This window comes from Anolis sagrei, chromosome 11 (assembly GCF_037176765.1).
Source record: "Anolis sagrei isolate rAnoSag1 chromosome 11, rAnoSag1.mat, whole genome shotgun sequence".
Classification (NCBI taxonomy): Eukaryota; Metazoa; Chordata; class Lepidosauria; order Squamata; family Dactyloidae; genus Anolis; species Anolis sagrei.
Window position 1 is genome coordinate 9790396 of NC_090031.1, and position 25092 is coordinate 9815487.

At 44.8% G+C, this 25092-nt stretch overlaps 1 protein-coding gene across 9 annotated transcripts in view; it reads left to right on the forward strand.

The window, feature by feature from the left end:
• Positions 1-25092, forward strand: part of CACNA1B (calcium voltage-gated channel subunit alpha1 B) — a 353504-nt gene that overhangs the window by 259289 nt on the left and 69123 nt on the right. For all 9 annotated transcript variants that reach the window (XM_067471871.1, XM_067471870.1, XM_067471872.1 and 6 more), the window contains 6 exons: positions 7988-8084; positions 14077-14237; positions 14402-14539; positions 18966-19167; positions 22207-22371; positions 22476-22586. In XM_067471871.1, the coding sequence (XP_067327972.1) occupies positions 7988-8084; positions 14077-14237; positions 14402-14539; positions 18966-19167; positions 22207-22371; positions 22476-22586 (874 nt within the window). The remainder of the gene's footprint in view (positions 1-7987; positions 8085-14076; positions 14238-14401; positions 14540-18965; positions 19168-22206; positions 22372-22475; positions 22587-25092) is intronic.

The following is a 25092-nucleotide window of genomic DNA, read 5'->3' on the forward strand; positions in this document are numbered from 1 at the left end:
CTACTTCCTTGTCTGTTTGCTTTGGGATTGCTTTGTGTGTGGGTGTGCACTTCTTTCTTTCCTTCCTTCCTCCTTTCTTCCCACTGACACTCTACTCTTTCTTTGTCTTCCTCACGCCGGGATCTTCTCTGTAGGAGTTTCATGGGGTAATACATTCTTGTTGTCCCTTGCGGCCTTGTTATTGCCTGCCACGTGCACGTGGCCACTGTCCCCACCATCCATGTTCCACTCGTTGCCTGTTCTCACCCCGTGCCGTCATTACACATCGCTGCCTTGCCTTGCCTAACTGATTATGTTTTGCCCACAGGTGCTTTAGCTAGACTAACAATATCACAAACACAACACCATGCGCTCGGCATGGCCACAGCAAAGGCCATTTCGGGGAGTGGCTCCTTGCTCTGTAGCGCAACCATTCATGGCAGGGGCTTTCGGGTTGTGGCCCAAGAGCTCCCTTGAAAGCTTCTCATAGCTCTTCAAGAGGACCAGTAGTGGTAGATGGAGTTATCTGATTGGGCTTCCTTAATGATCTAAATCACAAGGCCAATGCTGGTTGTGCTCTTGGCTTGCATGGACATCATTCCTGCAATGTGAACAACTTTAGGAACCTTCTGCATTCGTGATAAATGATATTATTCTGGAATATACTTCAGACCTCTCTGCATTGTAGGAATGCAGGTCACCTTTGGCTGCTACGGAAAGGTTTGAAAGCATCTGAGTTCAGAACAATTAACTGACAGATCTCTGGTTTTGTTTCTATGGGGAGATATTAGACATATGTATGTTCCTTTGAGTTCTCCAGGTATTCTGAAATACTATTTACCATATTTTCCGGCATATAAGACTACTTATTAATCCAAGAAAATCTTCTCAAAAGTCAGGGGTCGTCTTATACCCGGGTGTAGTCTTATACGTGGGAGTAGTCTTATATGCCGGGAGTCATCTTATAGAGGGAGTGCTGAAACTTCCAATCCGGATTGGAAAATCTTGACATTTGGGAGTTGTAGTTGCTGGGATTTATAGTTCACCTAGAATCAAAGAGCATTCTGAACTCCACCAACGATTGAATTGAACCAATCTTGGCACACAGAGCTCACATGACCAAAAGAAAATACTGGAATGGTATGGTGGGCATTGAAGTTGTAGCTCACCTACACCCAGGCAGCACTGTTGACTCAAACAATGATGGATCTGGTCCTAACGACATGAATACTCAATATGTCAAAATGTGAACACTGGTAGAGACTGAGGAAAATAGACCTTGACATTTGGGAGTTGTAGTTGCTGGGATTTATAGTTCACCTAGAATCAAAGAGCATTCTGAACTCCACCAAGGATGGAATTGAATCAATCTTGGCACACAGAATTCACATGACCAACGGAAAAATACTCTAAGGGTTTGGTGGGCGTTGACCTTGAGTTTTGGAGTTGTAGTTCACCTACATGCAGGCAGCACTGTGGATTCAAACAATGATGGATCTGGTCCAACCTTGACATGAATACTCAATATCTCAAAATGTGAACACTGGTGGAGTTTGGGGAAAATAGACCTTGATTTTTAGGAGTTGTAGTTGCTGGGATTTATAGTCCACCTACAATCAAAGAGCATTCTAAACTCCACCAATGATGGAATTGAACCAATATTGGCACACAGAACTCACATGACCAACAGAAAATACTGGAAGGGTTTGGTGGGCATTGACCTTGAGTTTTGGAGTTGTAGTTCACCTATATTCAGAGAGCACCGTGGACTCAAACAATGATAGATCTGGACCAAACTTGACACGAATACTCAATATGTCAAAATGTGAACACTGGTGGAGTTTGAGGAAAATAGGTCTTGACATTTGGGAGTTGTAGTTCACCTACATCCAGAGAACACTGTGGACTCAAACATTGATGGATCCGGTACAAACTTGACACAAATACTCAATATGTCAAAATGTGAACACTGGTGGAGTTTAGGGAAAATAGAACTTGACATTTAGGAGTTGTAGTTGCTGGGATTTATAGTTCACCTACAATCAAAGATCATTCTGAACCTAACCATGATAGAATTGGGCCAAACCTCCCACACAGAACTCCCATGACCAACAGAAAATACTGTGCTTTCTGATGGTCTTTGGCGACCCCTCTGACACTCTTTCACAGCCTCCCCAAGGTCCCGACCCTCAGGATGAGAAACACTGTGTTAGAGCCTCCTCAGGCAAAGTAAACTCCTCAAGTGTTTATTTACAGAGAACCACTTGAAGAAACCCAGTTACAGGTAAGCAAGAGCCTCCAAGAGCCCCAAGAAGGCCAAGTTCCCCCAGAAGCCCAAGGCCAAGAGCCCCAAAGCCAAGCCCAAGCCGACCAAGAGCCCCAAGGCCAAGAAGACCAAGGCGGCGCCCAAAAGGAAGTGAGTCCAAGAAGGATCTCAGACCACCGCCGCTGCCACCTTGTCCGTCACCATGATATTAGACTGGGTGGCAGTAAGAAGTATTCAAAAGCTAGAGTACCGCCTTTGAAAGGTCTCTGATTTTCTCAGATTTCAGAAGAAACCAGAGAAGAACCTCTGATGAGGCATCTCAAAGCCTCAGCAGACAAATGTGGAGACTTGTGCTCCTTCAGGAAGTTTTGCTGCCAAGCTTCAGGGGGCTTGGCATCGAAATAGACACTTGAAATTGGTCCCAGAAATGGAACAGAAGCTAGTGCCTGGATCACAACCAGGAACAGAAGAATTCAAACAATTGCGCATGAATTCACCTGGCTGAGAAGTAGAAGAGAATTAGGGAAAGAACGACATTCAAACCATCCCTATATGTGAAAAAATATATAGAAAAACTCCTTCTTATAAGTTCACCTACAGGGAAAACTTTGGAAAGGATGTGTTCCTCTAAGCGAGGATGAAATAACGGACAGCGGGAATAACTGTCCTGCTGTCCATTAACCTCAGGGCTCTCCAGAAGAGAGTCTCTCTGTTCGCAATATTTTCAGAGCCTGCCAAAAATGAGTGCATGTTCTTGTACATTAAAGCGAGGGGTAGATTTTGTTCTGGCTGCCCACACAGATCATTTCCCCGCTCTGTCCTCGTCTCTCTTGTCTCGAGATAGGATTGCGTCTCTCTGCATTCGCTCGAGATGAGTCAGTGTTCTATTTTATCCTCGGGTCAATGGCAGCCCTTCTCTGTGCATAAGAGGCCACAGCATAAGGTCCCCGCCGCTTGCGAGCAGATTGTGCCGATTAGGTAATGTGTGTGCTTTCTGACAGCGAAGGAGCACGCACTGGCCTTGGCTGTTGCCATAAAAACTCAGGGGCAACCCAATCAATGCTTATCATGGGCTACATTTACTTTCTCTAGGCCAGTGGTTCCCAACCTGTGATCCATGGACCACAAGTGGTCCACAAGAATGAAAATATGGTCTGTGGCCTCACTATTACTACACCATTGCCTCGAAACCAAATGGCAATGAGGATGACTAGTCTCATAAAACCTTCTTATAGTGCCAAAGCAACGGGGATGTCGGGAGGAAAAAGGCTGACTCCCCGCGAAAGATTACTACTATTATTTATTTATTTCTCCCATCGATGGACTGTCACCTTGTCGTTGATAATTTCCGCTACCTTGGCAGCCACCTCTCCACCAAAGTCAACATTTATTTATTTATTTACTTACTTACTTTGCTTCTATACCGCTATTCTCAGCCCAGGGGTGACTCACAGCAGTGAAAAACAAAATACAAGACACAGTATAAAAACAATTGACAATCCGGCAATATACAAAAACATCATCATTACTACGAAGCCATTCCGCGTCGTCTCATCGTCCAAATCACAATCCAGTATCATTTTCCGTTGTTCCATTCCTATAGTCATTACCAATCATTGCACTTCTTGTTCGAACGCCTTCTTGAACAGCCAAGTCTTTAATTTCCTGCGGAATATCATCAAGGAGGGAGCCAGTCTAATGTCCACGGGAAGGGTGTTCCACAGCCAAGGAGCCACCACCGAGAAGGCCCTATCTCTCGTCCCCACCAGCCGTGCTTGTGAGGCAGGCGGGATCGAGAGCAGGGCCTCCCCGGAAGATCTCAAAGTCCTGGTGGGCTCGTAGGCCAAGATGCGGTCGGATAGGTATCTTGGGCCGGAACCGTTTAAGGCTTTATAGGCCAACGCCAGCACCTTGAATTGAGCCCGTTATCAAATCGGCAGCCAGTGGAGCTGGTACAGCAAGGGGGTTGTATGCTCCCTGCGTCCCGCTCCTGTTAGTATCATGGCTGCCACACGTTGGACCAATTGAAGCTTCCGGGCCGTCTTCAAAGGCAACCCCACGTAGAGAGCGTTGCAGTAGTCTAAATGGGATGTAACCAGAGCGTGGACTACCGTGGCCAAGTCAGACTTCCCAAGGTACGGGCGCAGCTGGCGCACAAGCCTTAGCTGTGCGAATGCTCCCCTGGTCACCGCCGAGACCTGGGGCTCCAGGCTCAGTGACGAATCCAGGATCACACCCAAGCTGCGAGACTGCGCCCTCAAGGGGAGTGCGACCCCATCCAGCACAGGCTGTAACCCTATACCCTGTTTGGCCTTGCGACTGACCAGGAGTACCTCTGTCTTGTCTGGATTCAATTGACACTGAAATACAACACCGCCTGAGCTCTGCGAGCACAGCATTTCTCCCAATGAAGCAGAGAGTGTTTGAGGACTGGGGCATCCGTAGGGACACCTTGAATTGAGCCCGGTAGCAAATTGGCAGCCAGTGGAGCTGGTACAGCAAGGGGGTGCTGTACCAGCTTGTTTATAGAGCTATTGTCCTCCCAACCCTGCTAAACGCCTGCGAGACGTGGACTGTCTAGAGACGTTACATGCAATTCCTGGAACGATTCCATCAGTGCTGCCTCCGGAAAATCCTGCAAATCTCTTGGGAAGACAAGCGGACAAATGTCAGCATGCTGGAAGAAGCAAAGACCACCAGCATTGAAGCAATGGTCTTCTGCCATCAACTCCGCTGGACCAGCCACGTTGTCCGGATGCCCGACCACTGTTTCCCAAAGCAGTTGCTCTACTCTGAACTCAGGAACGGAAAACGTAATGTTGGTGGGCAGGAAAAGAGATTGAAAGATGGGCTCAAAGCCAACCTTAAAATCTCTGGCATAGACACTGAGAACTGGGAAGCCCTGGTCCTTGACCGCTCCAGCTGGAGGTCAGCTGTGACCAGCAGTGCTGCAGAATTTGAAGAGGCACGAATGGAGGACGAAAGGGAGAAGCGTGCCAAAAGGAAGGCGCGTCAAGCCAACCCCGACCGGGACCGCCTTCCACCTGGAAACCAATGCCCTCACTGCGGAAGAAGATGCAGAGCAAGAATAGGGCTCCACAGCCACATAGGGACTCACAAGAACACTGGAAGACAATCTTCCTCGAAAAACGAGGGATCACCTTAGTAATTTATTGTATTTGTATACCACTTTTTTCAGCCAATCAGCAATTCAAGGCGGTTTCCAACAAATCAGTACATATAAAAACATAATTCAGATTAAAACATTAAACAATATAAATCACTATAAAAGCAATAAAAACAACACAATTGGCGTCTCATTATTATCAAGCATTGTCCAGTTCCATTGTCAAATCGTTCAATTTCCTATATTAGCTACTCTGCATTTGTAAACGCTTGCTCGAACAGCCATATTTTAACTTGCCTCCGAAATGTTAAGAGGGAGGGAGCACTTTCCCTAGGGAGAGTGTTCCATAGCCAAGGGGTCACCACTGAAAAGACCCCACCAAACGTACTTGAGACAAAGGCGGGACCGAGAGTAGGGCCTCCCGAGATGATCTTCGAGTCCTCAATGCTTCGTAAGGGGAGACACGTTCAGACAGGTAAGTTGGGCCAGAACCATTTAGGGCAGTGGTTCTCAACCTGGGGTCCCCAGATGTTTTTGGTCTACAACTCAATATCTGGGGACGCCAGGTTGAGAACCACTGATTTAGGGCTTTATAGGCCAAAGCCAGCACTTTGAATTGGGCCCAGTAGCAAACCGGCAGCCAGTGGAGTTGGCGCAACAAAGGGGTTGTATGTTCCTTGAGCGCCGCTCCTATTAGCAACCTGGCTGCTGTTCGTTGGACTAGTTGAAGCTTCTGGACCATCTTCAAATTATCATTTCCCAGACTTGAATTTCCCAAACTTGAGAGTCCATCACCAGGAAAGCTCACAGTACTCTCTAAATCATCAGTTAAACCAGTGGTTCTCATCCTTCTTAATGTCACGACCCCCTAATACAGTTCCTCCTGTTGTGGTGACCCCCAACTATAAAATTATTGTTGTTGCTACTTCATACCTGCAACTTTGCTACTGTTATGATGTAAATATCTGATATGCAGGATGTATTTTCATTCACTGAACCAAATTTGACACAAATACTCAATACGCCCAAATCTGAATACTAGTGGGGTTAGAGAGATTTATTTTGTCATTTGGGAGTTGTAATTGCTGGAATTTATAATTCACCTACAATTAAAGAGTATTCTGAACTCCACCAATGATGGAATTGAACCAAACTTGGTTCTCAGAACACCCATGACCAACTGAAAATACTGGAACGGTTTGTGGGCATTGACCTTAAGTTTGGGAGTTGTAGTTCACCACATCCAGAGAGCACTGTGGTCGCAAACAATAATGGATCTGGACCAAACCCAGCATGAATACTCAATATGCCCAAATGTGAACACTAGAAGAGTTTGGGGGAAATAGACATTTGGGAGTTGTAGTTGCTGGGATGTATAGTTCACCTACAATCAAAGAATATTCTGAACCTCACCAACGATAGAATTGGGCTAGACTTCCCACACAGAGACCCCATGACCAACAGAAAATACTGTGTTTTCTGATGCTCTTTGCTGACCCCTCTGAAAGCCCCTCGTGACCCCCCCAGGGGTCCCGACCCCCAGGTTGAGAAACGCTGAGTTAAACTATGAGCCTCTTTTGGCTGATCTACAACTGATTTACCTTGTATTAAAGCAAGTAAAACTGGAGCCTTGCTACATTATGGACCCAGTCTTCCTTGCTTCATTCTCCTTGATGGGCCCTGAATCTGTGCCTGAAAGTCCCATGCCGGTGGCTCTACTCATAACTTACGAAAGATACACCCTCCCCTCTTGTTTATGTTTTGTGAATGGGGCTTCATCAGCAGTAAGCATGGATTGCAAGCATAGGCTGTAATATATTTCGAGGGCTGGTATGTGCTCAGTCATCTTGAGAGGAACAAGAGATCTCAGGCTTAGCTTCACTCTAACGCAGCGTTGCCTGAACTGAGCTTAAGGTAAACAACTGTAACTGGAAAACAGAAAAAGAACAAATTATTACTAAAAACAAGTGGTACGTTCTCCAATTAAAGCAACATTAAACATCTGGAAATGCTTTCATAAGCCAACACTGAATGGCCATCATTTCTTCGGCTTGTCTATCATCCTGGTGCCTTTGCACATTAGCCAGAATGTTTGAAGGTGGGGAACATGAGGTCACGTTCTATTTGCATGCTTATTTAAAGGAACTTTTTGTTATGTCCATGTGTGTGTATGTTGACAATAAAATCTTAACATTCCAGGAATGTTAGATCGTCCAGCATTAGATACAATAGTGTGGTGGATTCCCTATTGCTAGCTGCCTTTGCCAGGTCAGCTCTGCTTCTTTTCTGCATGACTTCTGCAGAAAAAAAGGATTGTCTGCACTTTGCTGTGCTGTTATGCTGCATCTGACAGCCTTCCCTGACCTAGTGTCCTCCAGCTCTCTTGGACTAAATATCCCAAAATGGCTGTGTTGCCTGGGATTGATGGGAGCTGCAGTCCAACATCTTTGGAGAAGGCTGATCTAAAGGGACTGAGACAAGTATGATGTGCCAGAGATGGGCCAAGGGAGTTTGTCTCTTCTGGTGGAGATTTGGATGAGTCCACCTGGGCTTTGGAGAGCCTCCTTCCAGAACCAAAGGCCTCCCTTTGTTGCTCTCTATGTTCTCTCTTGCAGAGGTAACAAAGGGAAAGATATCAACACCATCAAGTCCCTCAGAGTCCTGAGGGTCCTTCGGCCTCTGAAGACCATCAAGCGCCTGCCCAAGTTGAAGGTAGGATGGTTGGTTCCAATCACATAATACCATTCATAATCATCTTTTTTATTGATCATTTCCAAATGTTTTTCACACAAAAGGAGAAAATGAAACAGTTGGGTAAAAGGGGGAAAAGGGAGGGTAAGAGTAATGGAGTTATTGTTAGCAGGTTTAGAAATATTTACTATGAGGGCTGAATGAAAAGTAATGCTTCCACGTTCGTAACTCCTCAATAGATGGCAGTGGAGCCCCCGGTGGCGCAGTGGGGAAAACCCCTGTGCCAGCAGGACTGAAGACCGACAGGTCACAGGTTCGAGTCCGGGGAGAGGCGGATGAGCTCCCTCTATCAGCTCCAGCTCCTCTTGCGGGAACATGAGAGAAGCCTCCCACAAGGATGATAAAAACATCAAATCATCCTGGTGTCCCCTGGGCAACGTCCTTGCAGACGGCCAATTCTCTCACACCAGAAGCGACTTGCAGTTTCTCAAGTCGCTCCTGACACGACAAAAAAAAATAGATGGCAGTACTGGTATGCGGCAGGTACTGGCTTAGGTTGTTGTAGGTTTTTTCGGGCTATATGGCCATGTTCTAGAGCAGTGGTTCTCAACCTGGGGTCCCCAGATGTTTTTGGCCTACAACTCCCAGAAATCCCAGCCAGTTTACCAGCTGTTAGGATTTCTGGGAGTTGAAGGCCAAAAACATCTGGGGTCCCCAGGTTGAGAACCACTGTTCTAGAGGCATTCTCTCCTGATATTTTGCCTGCATTTATGGCAAGCATCCTCAGAGGTAGTGAGGTCTGAGGATGCTTGCCATAGATGCAGGCAAAACATCAGGAGAGAATGCCTCTAGAACATGGCCATATACCTCGAAAAAACCTACAACAACCCAGTGGTTCCAGCCATGAAAGCCTTCGACAATACAGGTACTGTTCAGTAGACTCTCCTCTACAGTTCCTTTTGGCAGGAAGCCTTAGCATTGAATGGTTGTGTTGTTAAAGTGTGAAGTATAGAACCCTGCACAGACGGTTGGTCAATGCGACTTAAGCAACGTGCAATCATTGAATTCTTGACAGCTGAAGGTGTCACCACAAAGGAGATTCATCAGAGAATGCAAGCTGTTTATGGTGATTGTGTTGATGTGAGTACTGTGCGTTGTTGGGCGAGTAAGTTTAAAGATGTTGAAGTGGGAACATCTGACTTGCATGACAAATAAAGAGTTGGACGTCCTGTGACAGCAACCACCAAGTTTCACAAGCAAAAAAATTGACAGATTGATTCAGGATGATTGTCGTATCACTCAGAGAGAAATTTCAAGCAGAATCGGCATTTCACAAGAACGTGTGGGTCACATTGTTGCTTTGCTTGGCTATCAGAAGATCTGTGCACAATGGATACCCAGGATGAGAGAACTGTTAGACTCTGCTTGCGGAAACAGAGTATTGACTTCTTGCGTGAAAAACAAAGAGTTGGACGTCCTGTGACAGCAACCACCGAGTTTCACAAGGAAAAGGTTGACAGATTGATTCAGGATGGTCGTGGTATCACTCAGAGAGAAATTTCAAGCATAATCAGCATTTCACAAGAACGTGTGGGTCACATTGTTGCTTTGCTTGGCTATCGGAAGATCTGTGCACAATGGGTACCCAGGATGAGAGAACTGTGAGATGCTGCTTGCGGAAACAGAGTATTGACTTCTTCTGTGATGGCTTCAGAAAACTTGTTCATCGTTGGCAGAAATGTATCCAATTGTCTGGTGATTATGTGGAAAAGTGAATAGTGGTCACTAAAGGATTATTTCTGCATTTGAGGTATTAAAATATTCCCATCAAAACCCGAGTAACGAAGATGGAGGCATTACTTTTCATTCAACCCTCGTAATATTTTTATTGATCATTTCCATTTTTTTTTTCACATAAAAGGGCGAAATGGAACAGTTGGGTAAAAAGGGGAAAAAGGGAGGGCAGGAGTAATGGAGTTATTGTTAGTAGGTTTACAAATATCTACTATGTCGTTGTGGGGAGAAGGTTTTGGAAAATGGAAATCGCCACGGGTTACTGATGCATATTTATATGAGTATAATATTATATCTTGGCAACACACTCGCTCAGTCAAACCCGCCAAAAAGGAATGTTATCCAGGCAGCTTTTAAACTCAACCGACTTCTCCCTGGGCCTTCCTGGCAAGAAGGATATGGAGATTATTTCTTTTTTTGTGATGCTACTGTTGTCTGTGTAGTCCTATCGATGTACATAATATTTTACAAAAGCAACGATGTTTTGAATTCCTCAAAGTGCCCCGAGTCACAGCCTAGATTTCAAACGGGCAGGAAGGCAATGAACCCAATCCTTTGGGAAGTTTCCTTTTTGGACTACAAAATAAAGGTTCGGCTTTAGCACAGCAGCATCTGTGAAATGGTTGAAATAGGCAAACTAACTTCAGCTTCATAACTAAAAACAACAGGAACAATGCCAATTTACTAACTAACAGGGGCTGCGGTAGCTCAGCGGGTTAAACCGCTTGCTACAAAAAAAACATTGCAAGCCAGAAGGTCGGCAGTGAGCTCCCACTGTCAGCCCTAGCTTCTGCCTACCTAAAGGTAAAGATAAAGGTTTTCCTCTGATTTTAAGTCCAGTCAAGTCCGCCTCTGGGGGTTGGTGCTAAGCCGAAGAGCCGCCGTTGTCCGTAGACACCTCCAAGGTCATGTGGCCGGCATGACTACATGGAACACTGTTACCTCTCCTCCAGAGTTGTTCCTATTGATCTAGGAACCACTCTGGTTTAGTTTCATAATAATAATAGGAACCACTATTATTATTATGATCTAGGAACCACTCAAGGTTTAGTTTAATAATAATAATAATAATAATAATAATAATAATACACTTTATTTATATCCTGCTCTATCACTCCAAGAGGACTCAGAATGGATTACAGTATACAAATACATAGATAAACATTCAATGCCTTTTATACAGTGAAGAATGACATACAATACACAAACAAGGCAAAGGTTTCCCTTTCCATCTCTGGCGTCTGGAGGCAATGCTCAACTCTGGCCATGGGGAGGTGCTCTTGTTCCATTTTCCATGCTGAGGAGCCTGTTGTCCATAGACCCTCCTGGCTATGTTTTGCCAGCATGGCTGCAGGGTGCCTTTTACCTTTCCACCTATTGATCTATTCACATTACATGTTTTTGAACTGCTAGGTAGCTAGCCCCCAGTAGCGAAGTGGGTTAAACCACTGAGCTGTTGAACTTGGTTACCAAAAGGTTGACAGTTCAAATCCAGGGAGCGGAGTGAGCTCCTGCTGTTAGTCCCAGCTTCTGTCAACCTAGTAATTCTGTTCTGGTACGGCTGTATCAGGAACTCCAATTTTATTTGCTTTGTATTACCTTCCCGCCAGAGCGGTACCTATTGATCTACTCACATTTGCATATTTTTGAATTTGTTCTGTCGCGTGCTGGGCCTGTGAAGAATTTCCTTTAGAACAGGACGTGCAACCTTTGCCCAGCGGGAAGCCAGGGGGCCTAAAGAGAAGTTCTCAGAAGTTTTCCACCACAAATAGGCTTTAGATGGCTTGTGAAGTACAACAAAGTCTTTTATTGATGAACAATCAAACAGAAACTTCTCTTGTCTCCAGTAAAGTTAAGCAAATGATTCCAAGCTTTTAGGCAACTGGTGAAATCCTAATCTTGCCCATGAAGGACAGTCAACTGTCTTCAATAACTTCTTCTTTAAAGGAAAATCCCCTTTTTAACTTCTCCCAGGCTGACTGTAATCTAACCCTTACTGATGTGGGCTCCGCTACCGGGTCAAACTGCATCTCGAACGCCGAGTGGACCTACCAGTAAGGCAGTAGACTCTCCAGCTGGAGTTCTTTAGTATTTAGGGCTGTTTCCCTGGAAATCTTTGGAGACTCTTAAGACTGTTCTCCCCTGGAAGGTCTTAAGGGTTGAAGCTTTTATACAGAGGAAGCTTGCACACGCCCTGTACATTAGCTTTCCTTGCTGAGACTAACTAAAAATGGCTCCCTTCCCTTCCCAATTGCCCTGAGCAAGGGGCGGGACCAAAACTCAAGAATGATGGACAGGTGACTTGCCCTATGATTGCAACCAAAGAAAGCCACCTTTCTGCAGAATCCCAGGAACCTTGGACTGCAAGCAAACATTTAATACAAAACAAATAAAATTGGAGCTCCTGGTACAGCCGTACCAGAACAGAATTACTAGGTTGACTGAAGCTGGGACTAACAGCAGGAGCTCACTCCGCTCCCTGGATTTAAACCATCAACCTTTTGGTCACCGAGTTCAGCAACTCAGTGGTTTAACCCACTGCGCCACCACGGGCTAGCTACCTAGCAGGTCAAAAACATGTAATGTGAATAGATCAATAGGTGGAAAGGTAAAAGGTGCCATGCAGCCATGCCAGCAAAACACAACCAGGAGGGTTTACAGACAACAGACTCCTCGGCATGGAAAATGGAACAAGAGCACCTCCCCATGGCCAGAGTTGAGCATCGCCTCCAGACGCCGGAGATGAAAAGGGAAACCTTTGCCTTGTTTGTGTATTGTATGTCGTTCTTCACTGTATAAAAGGCATTGAATGTTTATCTATATATGTGTATACTGTAATCCACTCTGAGTCCCCTTGGGGTGATAGAGTGGAATATAAATAAAGTGTATTATTATTATTATTATTATTATTGACAAGCTGGAATGTGTCCAGAGGAGGGCGACTAAAATGATCAAGGGTCTGGAGAACAAGCCCTATGAGGAGCGGCTTAAGGAGCTGGGCATGTTTAGCCTGAAGAAGAGAAGGCTGAGAGGAGATATGATAGCCATGTATAAATATGGGAGAGGAAGCCACAGGGAGGAGGGAGCAAGCTTGTTTTCTGCTTCCATGGAGATTAGGACACGGAGCAATGGCTTCAAACTACAAGAAAGGAGATTCCATCTGAACATGAGGAAGAACTTCCTGACTGTGAGAGCCGTTCAGCAGTGGAACTCTCTGCCCCGGAGTGTGGTGGAGGCTCCTTCTTTGGAAGCTTTTAAACAGAGGCTGGATGGCCATCCGTCAGGGGTTATTTGAGTGCAATATTCCTGCTTCTTGGCAGAATGGGGTTGGACTGGATGGCCCACGAGGTCTCTTCCAACTTTGATTCTATGATGATGATGATGATGATGATGATGATGATGATGATGATGATTAAACTAAACCTTGAGTGGTTCCTAGATCAATAATATTATTATTATTAAACTAAACCAGAGTGGTTCCTAGATCATTATTATTATTATTATTATTATTATTATTATTATTATTATTATTATTAAACTAAACCTTGAATGGTTCCTAGATCAATATTATTATTATTATTATTATTAAACTAAACCAGAGTGGTTCCTAGATCAATAATATTATTATTATGAAACTAAACCAGAGTGGTTCCTAGATCAATAGGAACCACTCTGGAGGAGATGTAACAGTGCTCCAGGCAGTCATGCTGGCCACATGATCTTGGAGGTGTCTACGGACAACGCTGGCTCTTCGGCTTAGAAATGGAGATGAGCACCAACCCCCAGAGTCTGATACAACTGGACTTAATGTCAGGGAAAAACTTACCTTAAACCTTTAGATTATTTAGGCACAAATTAAAAATTTGATTAAAACTTAAAAGAAATCATCAAATTAAGAACAATAAAGATGAACATTTAATGAAGAAGAGCTGGAGGAGAAGACAAGGAGTGAACTCGGACCTCTGGAATAGAAGATGGTTGAGTTACGGTGGTCTGACGCCAACATAATTCACTAACAGGATATCAGCCAATGTTAGACTACCAGATAGGGCTTCCCATAGTAGTCCTGTCTTGAGTTCAAAACTAGTTAAACTAAATGTCCCCTCTCCAAGCCTGAGGAGCTATGTGTTGATGCCAATCCCCAGGATTTCTATGAGAGAAGACCTTCTGTTAACGTATGATTGTGAACTCACTCTCCATCTTTCTTTCTCTGGCACAGGCTGTCTTTGACTGTGTGGTGAACTCTCTGAAGAACGTCCTCAACATCCTCATTGTTTACATGCTCTTCATGTTCATCTTTGCGGTCATTGCTGTGCAGCTCTTCAAGGGCCGGTTCTTCTACTGCACCGATGAGTCCAAAGATCTGCAGAAAGACTGCAGGTGTGGAGACTAAGCTCATCTAGAACATGGCATAGCTTTCCGATAACTGCACAAAAAGTACTAACTCCGCACCTTTCCTCATGGAAAGAGGTTCACACAAGACACAGATTGGTAAAGGCTGCCAATTCAATCGACATGGGTGTTTTCTCTCTCTCTTCTTATAGGGGCCACTATCTAGCGTACGATAAAGATGAGGTGGCAGCCCAACCCAGGCAATGGAAGAAATATGAATTCCACTACGACAATGTCCTCTGGGCTTTGTTGACCCTGTTCACTGTCTCCACAGGAGAAGGCTGGCCGACGTAAGTTTGGGGTTGCCTCTGGGACTTTCCTTATAAAGGCAAGAAAGAGGAGAACTTTGCAATGAATCGTGTTTGGTCATTGTTTCAGAGGAGAAATCGAGGGGGGGGGGTGAGGCTATCAAAGGAAGAAGGAATAAATTTCCTAATGCCTCTAGCTGTGGGAGGAAATGTGGAGGTTACAGTGAGAATTGTTGCCCCACTAACCATGGAGGATGACTTCCAATCCACATGGAAGCAGGCGGTAGCATCCAAAATCTCCTCGTTGGGATTTTCTCCAGGTCTACTATTAGCTATGGATTACAATCAAGCCAAAGCACTTATTAAACAACGTATCACAGACACAGAGCGCCAACTAGATCTGGCCTCGGCTCCAAGCTTCCTTATCAGTGAAGACAGCAGATACCTTGCCTCCCCTATGGCATATTTAACATACTTAGAGGTTCCTATTCATCGAAGGGCTTTCACCCTGGCCCGATGCCACGCTCTCCCATCAGCTGTACTCGAAGGCCGCTACCAGAAGATCCCTTTCCCAGAGAGGCTCTGCCCCTGTGACTCGGGTCATGTAGAAACAATAGAACATGTGCTCCTTCAGTGCCCGTTCTACAGGGATATCCGTGCCAGGCTTATCTTACCTCTGATAGACAAGCACCCAGGCCATTCAGGACAATTTTATACCTCCCTGTTACTGGCAGATACTAATTCAGCTACAACATACAATGTCGCAAAGTTCTGTGCAGCAGCATACAAAATCCGCCAGGGAATGACTAGTTCCAACAGTCAACTGTGTGTCCAGTAATCTTCTTCCCTGAATCTACAATTTGGTGATGGATCTGGGCATTGTATGTTTTTACCCTGTTTCCCCTTCTGCTCCCTCACCCATATTGTGTTTTTAGTAGTTATATTTATATTTTTAATGTACCAAACATGCCAGGTTTGTCTGGAAATGTGACACTATTTCCTGTGCTGGTCAATGACCGAAATAAATATTTTGATTTGATTGACAGTGAGAATTGGGTTTGTTGACAATTATGAAACTTATGAAGAGTGTTGAAGCCTAAAGATGTTCTACTAGTACTAATCCCATCATCCTCCACAATTGGCTATGTTAGTAGAGCTAATGGGAATTGTAGTCCACAATACCTGCGTGGGAAGGACTGGTAGACTCAATGTGGCTATTTCTGGGGTTTTGTCTCAATTTTGAAGCAGTTGTCCAGGGCATTGAACCTTATGTCCAAGACAGATATGCTGCCTTGGATAGTTCACCATTCAGGGGGATTGGACCCAGTTGTCTGGCTTATACAAGTACTGGTTTAAACACATTGATTCCTGAGTTTAGTTTGCCAAGAAATAAGATTGGCAGAATATTCACTGAGGTTTTCCTGATGAAAATTCAGTTTTCTGTCACTTGGGAAACTTGAATAGGAGGAATAATACAGAGACAAGAATTGTGAGTGGATTTTGCTCAGTATTTTCACCTTGCAAACTGTTTCACGTTTCTTTTTCTGTGCAGAAATACATTCTACAGAAAATATGTTTCTGTGCAAAATTTGCATTTTTTGCCAAATGAAAATTCAGTTTCCTGACACTTGGGAAACTTGGTTAGGAATAATAATAAAGAGACAAGAAATGTGAGTGGATGTTGGCCAGTATTTGCACCATTCCAAACTACTCCACCTTTCTTCTTCGGCACAGAAATACATCGTACAGAAAACATGTTTCTGTTCAAAATTTTTGTTGTTGGTTTTTTGTTTTTGTTTTTTGCAAAAAGCTTGTTTCTGGAAACAGGGTTTTTTTTCGACTGTTTTGCTTTTTGCACAACACGTTTTTGGAAATAGTTGTGACTTCTTTTATGCACACAAAGTATTATTATTATATTCCTTCCAGCGCTTTTGGACTTACAGCACCCTTAAGGGCATCTCATCCTGGGGTTTTCTCAGTTTATTGAGAGGGACCTTAATAATAATAATAATAATAATAATAATAATAATAATATACTTTATTTATATTCTGCCCTATCTCCCTGAGGATTACAATACACATATATGACAAACATTCAGTGCTGTTATATGATTAACAAATTCAGCCAGTACATAAACAGTAGGCCTGGGTAACAACGCAAAAATTTGTTTCTAAAATCGATTTGTAATTGGGGGTTTTTTTTGTTTCGATATTTAAAATAATTACAAAACTTTCCCAAAAAAAAGTTTCGGTATTTACGAAATTTCGTAAATATTTACAAAACATTTTGTAAAGATGGCGCCCTTTTTTTTCAATATTTTTAAATTTAATTATTAATTTAGTAGAATAGGGATTAATTATTATTAATTATTATTAAGGAGGGAAGGCAGGCACTCACTCTGGCGGGCCCTCTCTCTCGCCGCTCGCTCGCCCCTCTCGCTCGCCGCTCGCTATTATTATTAATAGGCAATGCTAAGCAAGCTGGCCAATTGCAACATTCAGGCAGGAAGCAGCCAGACCATGAAGCTGCAAGGCCATTCGATGCTCATCAAGCTGGCCAGCTGCAACATTCACGCTTGCCTCCAGCAGACAAGAGTTCTTCCTCCCACCCTGAACATTATTCCACAGATATATCAACCCCACTTGCCTAGTTTCCAACAGACCTCACAACCTCTGAGGATGCCTGCCATAGATGTGGGTGAAATGTCAGGAGAGAGTGCTTCCACCCCTCTCGCTCACCGCTCGCTCGCCCCTCTCGCTCGCCCCTCTCAGCAAGCATCGGCAGGCGGCCATCTTACGTATTTCCGAAATGGACGGAAATACAAAATTTTTTGGCGCCTGCCGTTTCGATATTTAAAAACACTTCCAGGTTAAAAAAAATGTTTTGTAATCGTTTCGTAATTCAAAAATTAACGAATTTTTTAACGAATTACGAATTAACGAAACGAATTGACCAGCCCTAATAAACAGAGGTAAAGGCTTCCCATCTTTTTCCATCTCCAGCATCTGGACTCTGGTCATAGAAAGGAGCTGTCACTCCATCTTCTGTGCCAAGGAGCTTTGTTGTCCATAAATGCTCTCCCAATCAAATCACTGACATGTCCACATGAGTGCCTTTTATTACCTCCCTGTCAAAATGGAACCTATTTATCTACTCACATAGCTGCTTTAAAACTGCTAGGTGAGCAGAAGCTGGGATGACAGTTGGGTGCTCACCCCAACCCAGTCTTGAATTGCCAATCTTTCAATCAACAAGATTTTCTGCAGCTGACAGTTTAACCCGTTGTGCTGAGTCCAGCCCATTTTTGCCATTCCATAGCTCAATGGTCTTTTAGTGTCATAGCTCAACATTCAAACCACTATGGCACACTGTCTCCACTTCAACCCAAAACCCAACACTCATTACCTACACGGGACTGTGTGGTACAGCCTATATTTCAAAGAAGAACCTGTCCAAATCACCTCTGATCGTTCCTTGCCTTAAGAAAAACCCAATGAAATCTGTGGGATCACCATAAGTCAACAGTCATAACTTCACCATAAGTGAAGACTGTGGTGAAGGTTTTCCCTTGTGGTCTAGACTTTTACATTTAGTCCTCATGGTCATTGAACAAATCCAAAACACTAAGAACTCTAGATTTGTTTTGATGGTGCATTTCTCTAGACAGATTCCCTGGACACTAGTTGAAACATGATTGTCCACTCTCTCCTGACCTTATATGCCAATGCTGCTTTGGGACATCCTGACGTTTTGTAATCTTTTCTTTCTTTAGGACAGTCACCTTGAGACAAAGGGAGACGTAAAGATTAGGGCTGGGTAACCACGGAAAAATTTGTTTCTAAACTCGATTCATTTCCAGGGAGCGCTAGCGTTTCCAAATTCTAAATACTTCCGAAATTTTGAGATTTCAAAGTTTTGTTATTTACGAAATTTTGAAAATTTCGAATCGATTCGTTAATGGCGGACACGTTTGCGCAATATGCTAAAAAAACCTCCAAATGGGACAGGGGGAACTTCTGAAGCTTCCCTCTCCCTCTGTTGTTGACTGTTGGTGTGATAAAACAAACAACAACTATAAAACTTGCACCAGACATGCGAAAATAATTACAAAATAATTACGAAAAAATTACGAAATAATTTCGAAATAATAACAAAATAATTACGAAATAAATTGAAAAAATTGTTTCAAATCTAATTTACTCCTCACACTATTCCTGCATGGCTCAATATCGGATCGTAAGCTAATTTAAATACGAATTAATAACGAATTACAAAATTAACGAACGAAACCGCCCAGCCCTAGTAAAGATGCTATTCTCATTGGTTTCTGTGAATGGCTAAGTGTAGCATAGCTTCTCATGAAGAAGTCCTGCAAAGTTCTGGCCAACATGTGAGGGTTAAATTCTCAGATCTGGGGTTTAGGTTTCTGCTCTGAATGTTTAACTTTTCTCTCTTTCTCATTCTTAGTGTCCTGAAACATTCTGTTGATGCCACCTACGAGAACCAAGGCCCAAGCCCGGGTTACCGAATGGAAATGTCCATCTTCTACGTGGTGTACTTTGTCGTTTTCCCCTTCTTCTTTGTGAACATCTTTGTTGCCTTGATTATCATCACCTTCCAGGAGCAAGGGGACAAAGTTATGTCTGAATGTAGCCTGGAGAAAAATGAGGTACACCTTAAGATTCGTTCCCAAACTTCAGGAACTGTCCTAGACCCCTAGATCCATTGAGGACAGGTTGATGGATGGACCACTGTTGTGTGAAAGTGTGGGTTGTCCAAATGTCATTAAATTGCCCCAGTTTTGGTCCCAGCATATCGCATTAGAGGTCCCAGAAATGCCTATGGATTTAGAAATTGGCTTATTTTATTTATTTGTCGTGTCAGAGCAACCAGTCCATTATGTTACATTTCTAACAGGACAAAGCAAACAAACAGACAAATACAAAACTTGTGAGTTTGGTAGTTGGTTAAATGTCCTTTGACCAGTATCTGGCCACTTGGAGTGCTTCCGGTGTTGCTGCAAGAAGGTCCTCCCTTGTGCATGTGGCAGGGCTCAGGTTGCATTGCAGCAGGTGGTCAGTGGTTTGCTCCTCGCCACACTCGCATGTCGAGGATTCCACTTTGTAGCCCCATTTCTGAAGGTTGGCTCTGCATCTCGTGGTGCCAGAGCGCAGTCTGTTCAGTGCCTTCCAAGTCGCCCAGTCTTCTGTGTGCCCAGGAGGGAGTCTCTCATTTGGTATCAGCCATTGGTTGAGGTGCTGGGTTTGAGCCTGCCACTTTTGGACTCTCGCTTGCTGAGGTGTTCCAGCGAGTGTCTCTGTAGATCTTAGAAAACTATTTCTAGATTTAAGTTGTTGACGTGCTGACTGATACCCAAACAGGGGATGAGCTGGAGATGTCTCTGCCTTGGTCCTTTCACTATTGGCTGCTACTTCCCGGCGGATGTCAGGTGGTGCAATACCGGCTAAGCAGTGTAATTCCTCCAGTGGTGTCAGGCGCAGACACCCTGTGATAATGCGGCATGTCTCATTCAGAGCCACATCCACTGTTTTAGTGTGGTGAGATGTGTTCCACACTGGGCATGCATACTCAGCAGCAGAGTAGCACAGCGCAAGGGCAGATGTCTTCACTGTATCTGGTTGTGATCCCCAGGTTGTGCCAGTCAACTTTCGTATGATATTGTTTCTGGCACCCACTTTTTGCTTGTTAATATTTAGCAAGAATTCTACTATTCAAATTTCTCCAATAATAATAATAATAATAATAATAATAATAATAATCCTTTATTTATACCCCGCTACCATCTCCCACAGGACTCGATGCGGCTTACAAGAGGCCGAGCCCAAATACAACAACAATAAACCGTAACGGCAGCAATACAACAGTAAATAACTCATAAACAAAGCAAAAGAATAATATTACGACGCATTTAAAAACCTGTGGCAGGGCCAAATGTAATAATTAAAATTTAAAAAATGCTAGGCATGTCCAAGTGAAATAGGATGGATATTTTAGGGATAGGTGGGCATGCAGACAGTCCTAAATCTCTCGTAAAGTGCATTTGGGACATATTGCTTGGGATTCCTTATTCTGGGAAGGCACACTGGAACATCCACGTTTTCAAGCTCCTTCTAAAGACTGCCAACGTTGGGGCATGCCTGATGTCCTTGGGGAGGGAGTTCCAGAGTCGAGGGGCCACCACCGTTAAGGCTCTGTCCCTCATCCCCACCAATCGCGCTTGCGATGCAGGTGGGATTGTGAGCAGGGCCTCTCCAGATGAACGAAGAGATCGTGTGGGTTCATATACGGAAATGCGGTCACGCAGGTAGGAGGGTCCCAAACCATTTAGGGCTTTGCAGATAAGCACCTGCACCTTGAATTGGGCCCGGAAAATGAACGGCAGCCAATGGAGCTCCTTAAACAGGAGGGTTGACCTCTTCCTGTAAGGAGCACCAATTAACAACCTGGCCACCGCCCGTTGAACCAACTGAAATTTCTGGGCCGTTTTCAAGGGCAGCCCCACGTAGAGTGCATTACAGTAGTCCAATCTGGAGGTGACTAAGGCATGTACCACCTTGGCCAGATCCGCCTTAACGAGGTACAGTCACAGTTGGCGCCTGAGTCTCAGTTTTGCAAAGGCCCTCCCGGCCACCACTGACGCCTGAGCTTCAAACGTAAGTGATGAATCCAGGAGGACACCCAGACTGCGGACCTGTGACTTCAGTGGTATCTTCCATAGAATTATCTATTCCTGGTGACTGAGTTTCAAATTCCTAAGAAGTCTGTCAATATTTTACTAGAAATTTGGGGACTGACAAAAATCATAGGGAGTGCCATATAATAATTGTATATATCCCTTATAGTTACATCCCTAGGACAGTTTTGTTCTTCACTGTATCTTGGGCTGTGTTGCACTCCAAGGCTGGAAACACCTATGACCAACAAAAGTCCAGGAATATAAGCATATATAAAAACATATAAAAAGTATATAAAAATCAGGAATAAGAATGGAAAATATATAATCCAAAAAAAGGGTTTAGCAACAGGTGATAACCAAGCAGTAATCCAAATATCTGATAAAGTTCCAGAGATGACAAAGTCCAGGAATGGCCAGAAATTACAGATACAGCATAAGTCCACAATCAAGAAGGTATAACTAGTAAAACTTGAACAGGAACATAGAAAACTTCCAAGATATTATATCTAAAATGAAAGCTTGACTTGAACCAGGAACTAGAGAACTCAGGCTTAGCTTCTCACTCTAACGCAGCATTGCCTGAACTGACCTTGTTGTTTAATACACACCCATGAAATCATTCCGTTTCCTGTGAATTTCCTTCACAACTCTCTTATGTAATTTCTCGGAATGACGCAATCAGTTTTCGGCTCTGATTTGTAAACAAAGACCTTTGTTGATCTCTGTAGCTACAGGTGAATGTCCAAGAGAACCTTTCTTATCACTCAGCTCTTCACTCAATTCCTTATCTGCTGTTACTACTTCTGACTCACTTGAATGCCCTTGTGGCCCTGCACTTTCAGAGCCAGTTTTCTCACAGAGAGAACCATCATTTCCCAGACTTGTGAACCCATCACAGGAAAGCTCACAATCCTCTCTAAATCATCAGTTAAACCATCAGCCTCTGGTTGCTGATCTACAACAGGCTCATATTGTCAAGTTGATTCCCATTCTCTCTTCTCTTTCTTACAGAGAGCTTGCATTGACTTTGCCATAAGTGCCAAGCCCCTGACCCGCTACATGCCTCAGAACAAGCAGTCCTTCCAGTACAAGATGTGGAAGTTTGTCGTCTCACCGCCTTTTGAGTATTTTATCATGGTCATGATTGCACTCAACACCATTGTGCTCATGATGAAGGTGAGTGTCTTTAGGCCAGATTGTGAATAAGAAATAGCATGCATGAATGCTGGTTGTAAGTTACACATTATACCTAACCCGTCTTTCCTCCCTCTTCTCTTTAGTTCTATGGTGCCCCAGACCCCTATGAAGACATGCTGAAATGTCTCAATATTGTGTTTACATCCATGTTTTCGCTGGAATGTGTGTTGAAGATCATTGCCTTTGGCGCACTGGTATGGGCTGCTTTCTTTGTCTTTCTTTGTTGTACTTTAAAGCTTAGTCTTCTCTGGGTTTTCTCTGGATTTGGGATCCCTAGAGATGTGTTGTTCTGTGACAGTAACAATAATGACAGAACCTCAGTCAACCATGAGATGAGAATTATTTATTTATTTACGACATTTATATGTCACCTTTCTCACCCAGAAGGGGACTCAGAGTGGCTTACAAAATATATATACATACAATACATTATATTATTAGCATAGTACAATATCATTATAATGATATTAATGATATTAATGACATTAAATATTATTATAATGATATTAATATATATATTATATAACTATAATGATATTGATATTAAATATTACTATATTGTACTATACCATTATATTGTAATATTATTAGTAATATTACATGTAATATAAATATATAATTATAATATATTATTATTAGTAGTAGTCGTATATTGCATTACATTATAGTACTATAAATATTATATGTATATACAATATATTATATTATATTATAGTCATAGCAAGAGACAAGGTGGAACTGCCTTCTGCCCCTCTCCTTCTTCACTCTGGCCCAGAGCGGCAGTTGGTGCTGGAGGGAGGTGTCCCCAGCTGATGACATAGGCAGGAGACAAGATGGAACTGTCCCCTTGCCCCCTCTCTCTTCACTCTGGCCCAGAGCAGCAGGTGGTGCTGGAGGGAGGTGTCCCCAGGTGATGACATAGGCAGGAGACAAGATGGAACTGTCCCTTGCCCCCCCTCTCTTCACTCAGGCCCAGAGCAGCAGGTGGTGCTGGAGGGAGGTGTCCCCAGGTGATGACATAGGCAGGAGACAAGATGGAACTGTCCCTTGCCCCCTCTCTCTTCACTCTGGCCCAGAGCAGCAGGTGGTGCTGGAGGGAGGTGTCCCCAGGTGATGACATAGGCAGGAGACAAGATGGAACTGTCCCCTTGCCCCCTCTCTCTTCACTCTGGCCCAGAGCAGCAGGTGGTGCTGGAGGGAGGTGTCCCCAGGTGATGACATAGGCAGGAGACAAGATGGAACTGTCCCTTGCCCCCCCTCTCTTCACTCAGGCCCAGAGCAGCAGGTGGTGCTGGAGGGAGGTGTCCCCAGGTGATGACATAGGCAGGAGACAAGATGGAACTGTCCCTTGCCCCCTCTCTCTTCACTCTGGCCCAGAGCAGCAGGTGGTGCTGGAGGGAGGTGTCTCCAGGTGATGACATAGGCAGGAGACAAGATGGAACTGTCCCCTTGCCCCCTCTCTCTTCACTCTGGCCCAGAGCAGCATGTGGTGCTGGAGGGAGGTGTCCCCAGGTGATGACATAGGCAGGAGACAAGATGGAACTGTCCCTTGCCCCCTCTCTCTTCACTCAGGCCCAGAGCAGCAGGTGGTGCTGGAGGGAGGTGTCCCCAGGTGATGACATAGGCAGGAGACAAGATGGAACTGTCCCCTTGCCCCCTCTCTCTTCACTCTGGCCCAGAGCAGCAGGTGGTGCTGGAGGGAGGTGTCCCCAGGTGATGACATAGGCAGGAGACAAGATGGAACTGTCCCTTGCCCCCTCTCTCTTCACTCTGGCCCAGAGCAGCAGGTGGTGCTGGAGGGAGGTGTCCCCAGGTGATGACATAGGCAGGAGACAAGATGGAACTGTCCCTTGCCCCCCCTCTCTTCACTCAGGCCCAGAGCAGCAGGTGGTGCTGGAGGGAGGTGTCCCCAGGTGATGACATAGGCAGGAGACAAGATGGAACTGTCCCTTGCCCCCTCTCTCTTCACTCTGGCCCAGAGCAGCAGGTGGTGCTGGAGGGAGGTGTCTCCAGGTGATGACATAGGCAGGAGACAAGATGGAACTGTCCCTTGCCCCCTCTCTCTTCACTCTGGCCCAGAGCAGCATGTGGTGCTGGAGGGAGGTGTCCCCAGGTGATGACATAGGCAGGAGACAAGATGGAACTGTCCCTTGCCCCCTCTCTCTTCACTCTGGCCCAGAGCAGCAGGTGGTGCTGGAGGGAGGTGTCTCCAGGTGATGACATGGGCAGGAGACAAGATGGAACTGTCCCTTGCCCCCTCTCTCTTCACTCTGGCCCAGAGCAGCAGTTGGTGCTGGAGGGAGGTGTCCCCAGGTGATGACATAGGCAGGAGACAAGATGGAACTGTCCCTTGCCCCCTCTCTCTTCACTCAGGCCCAGAGCAGCATGTGGTGCTGGAGGGAGGTGTCCCCAGGTGATGACATAGGCAGGAGACAAGATGGAACTGTCCCTTGCCCCCCCTCTCTTCACTCAGGCCCAGAGCAGCAGGTGGTGCTGGAGGGAGGTGTCCCCAGGTGATGACATGGGCAGGAGACAAGATGGAACTGTCCCTTGCCCCCTCTCTCTTCACTCTGGCCCAGAGCAGCATGTGGTGCTGGAGGGAGGTGTCCCCAGGTGATGACATAGGCAGGAGACAAGATGGAACTGTCCCTTGCCCCCCCCCTCTCTTCACTCAGGCCCAGAGCAGCAGGTGGTGCTGGA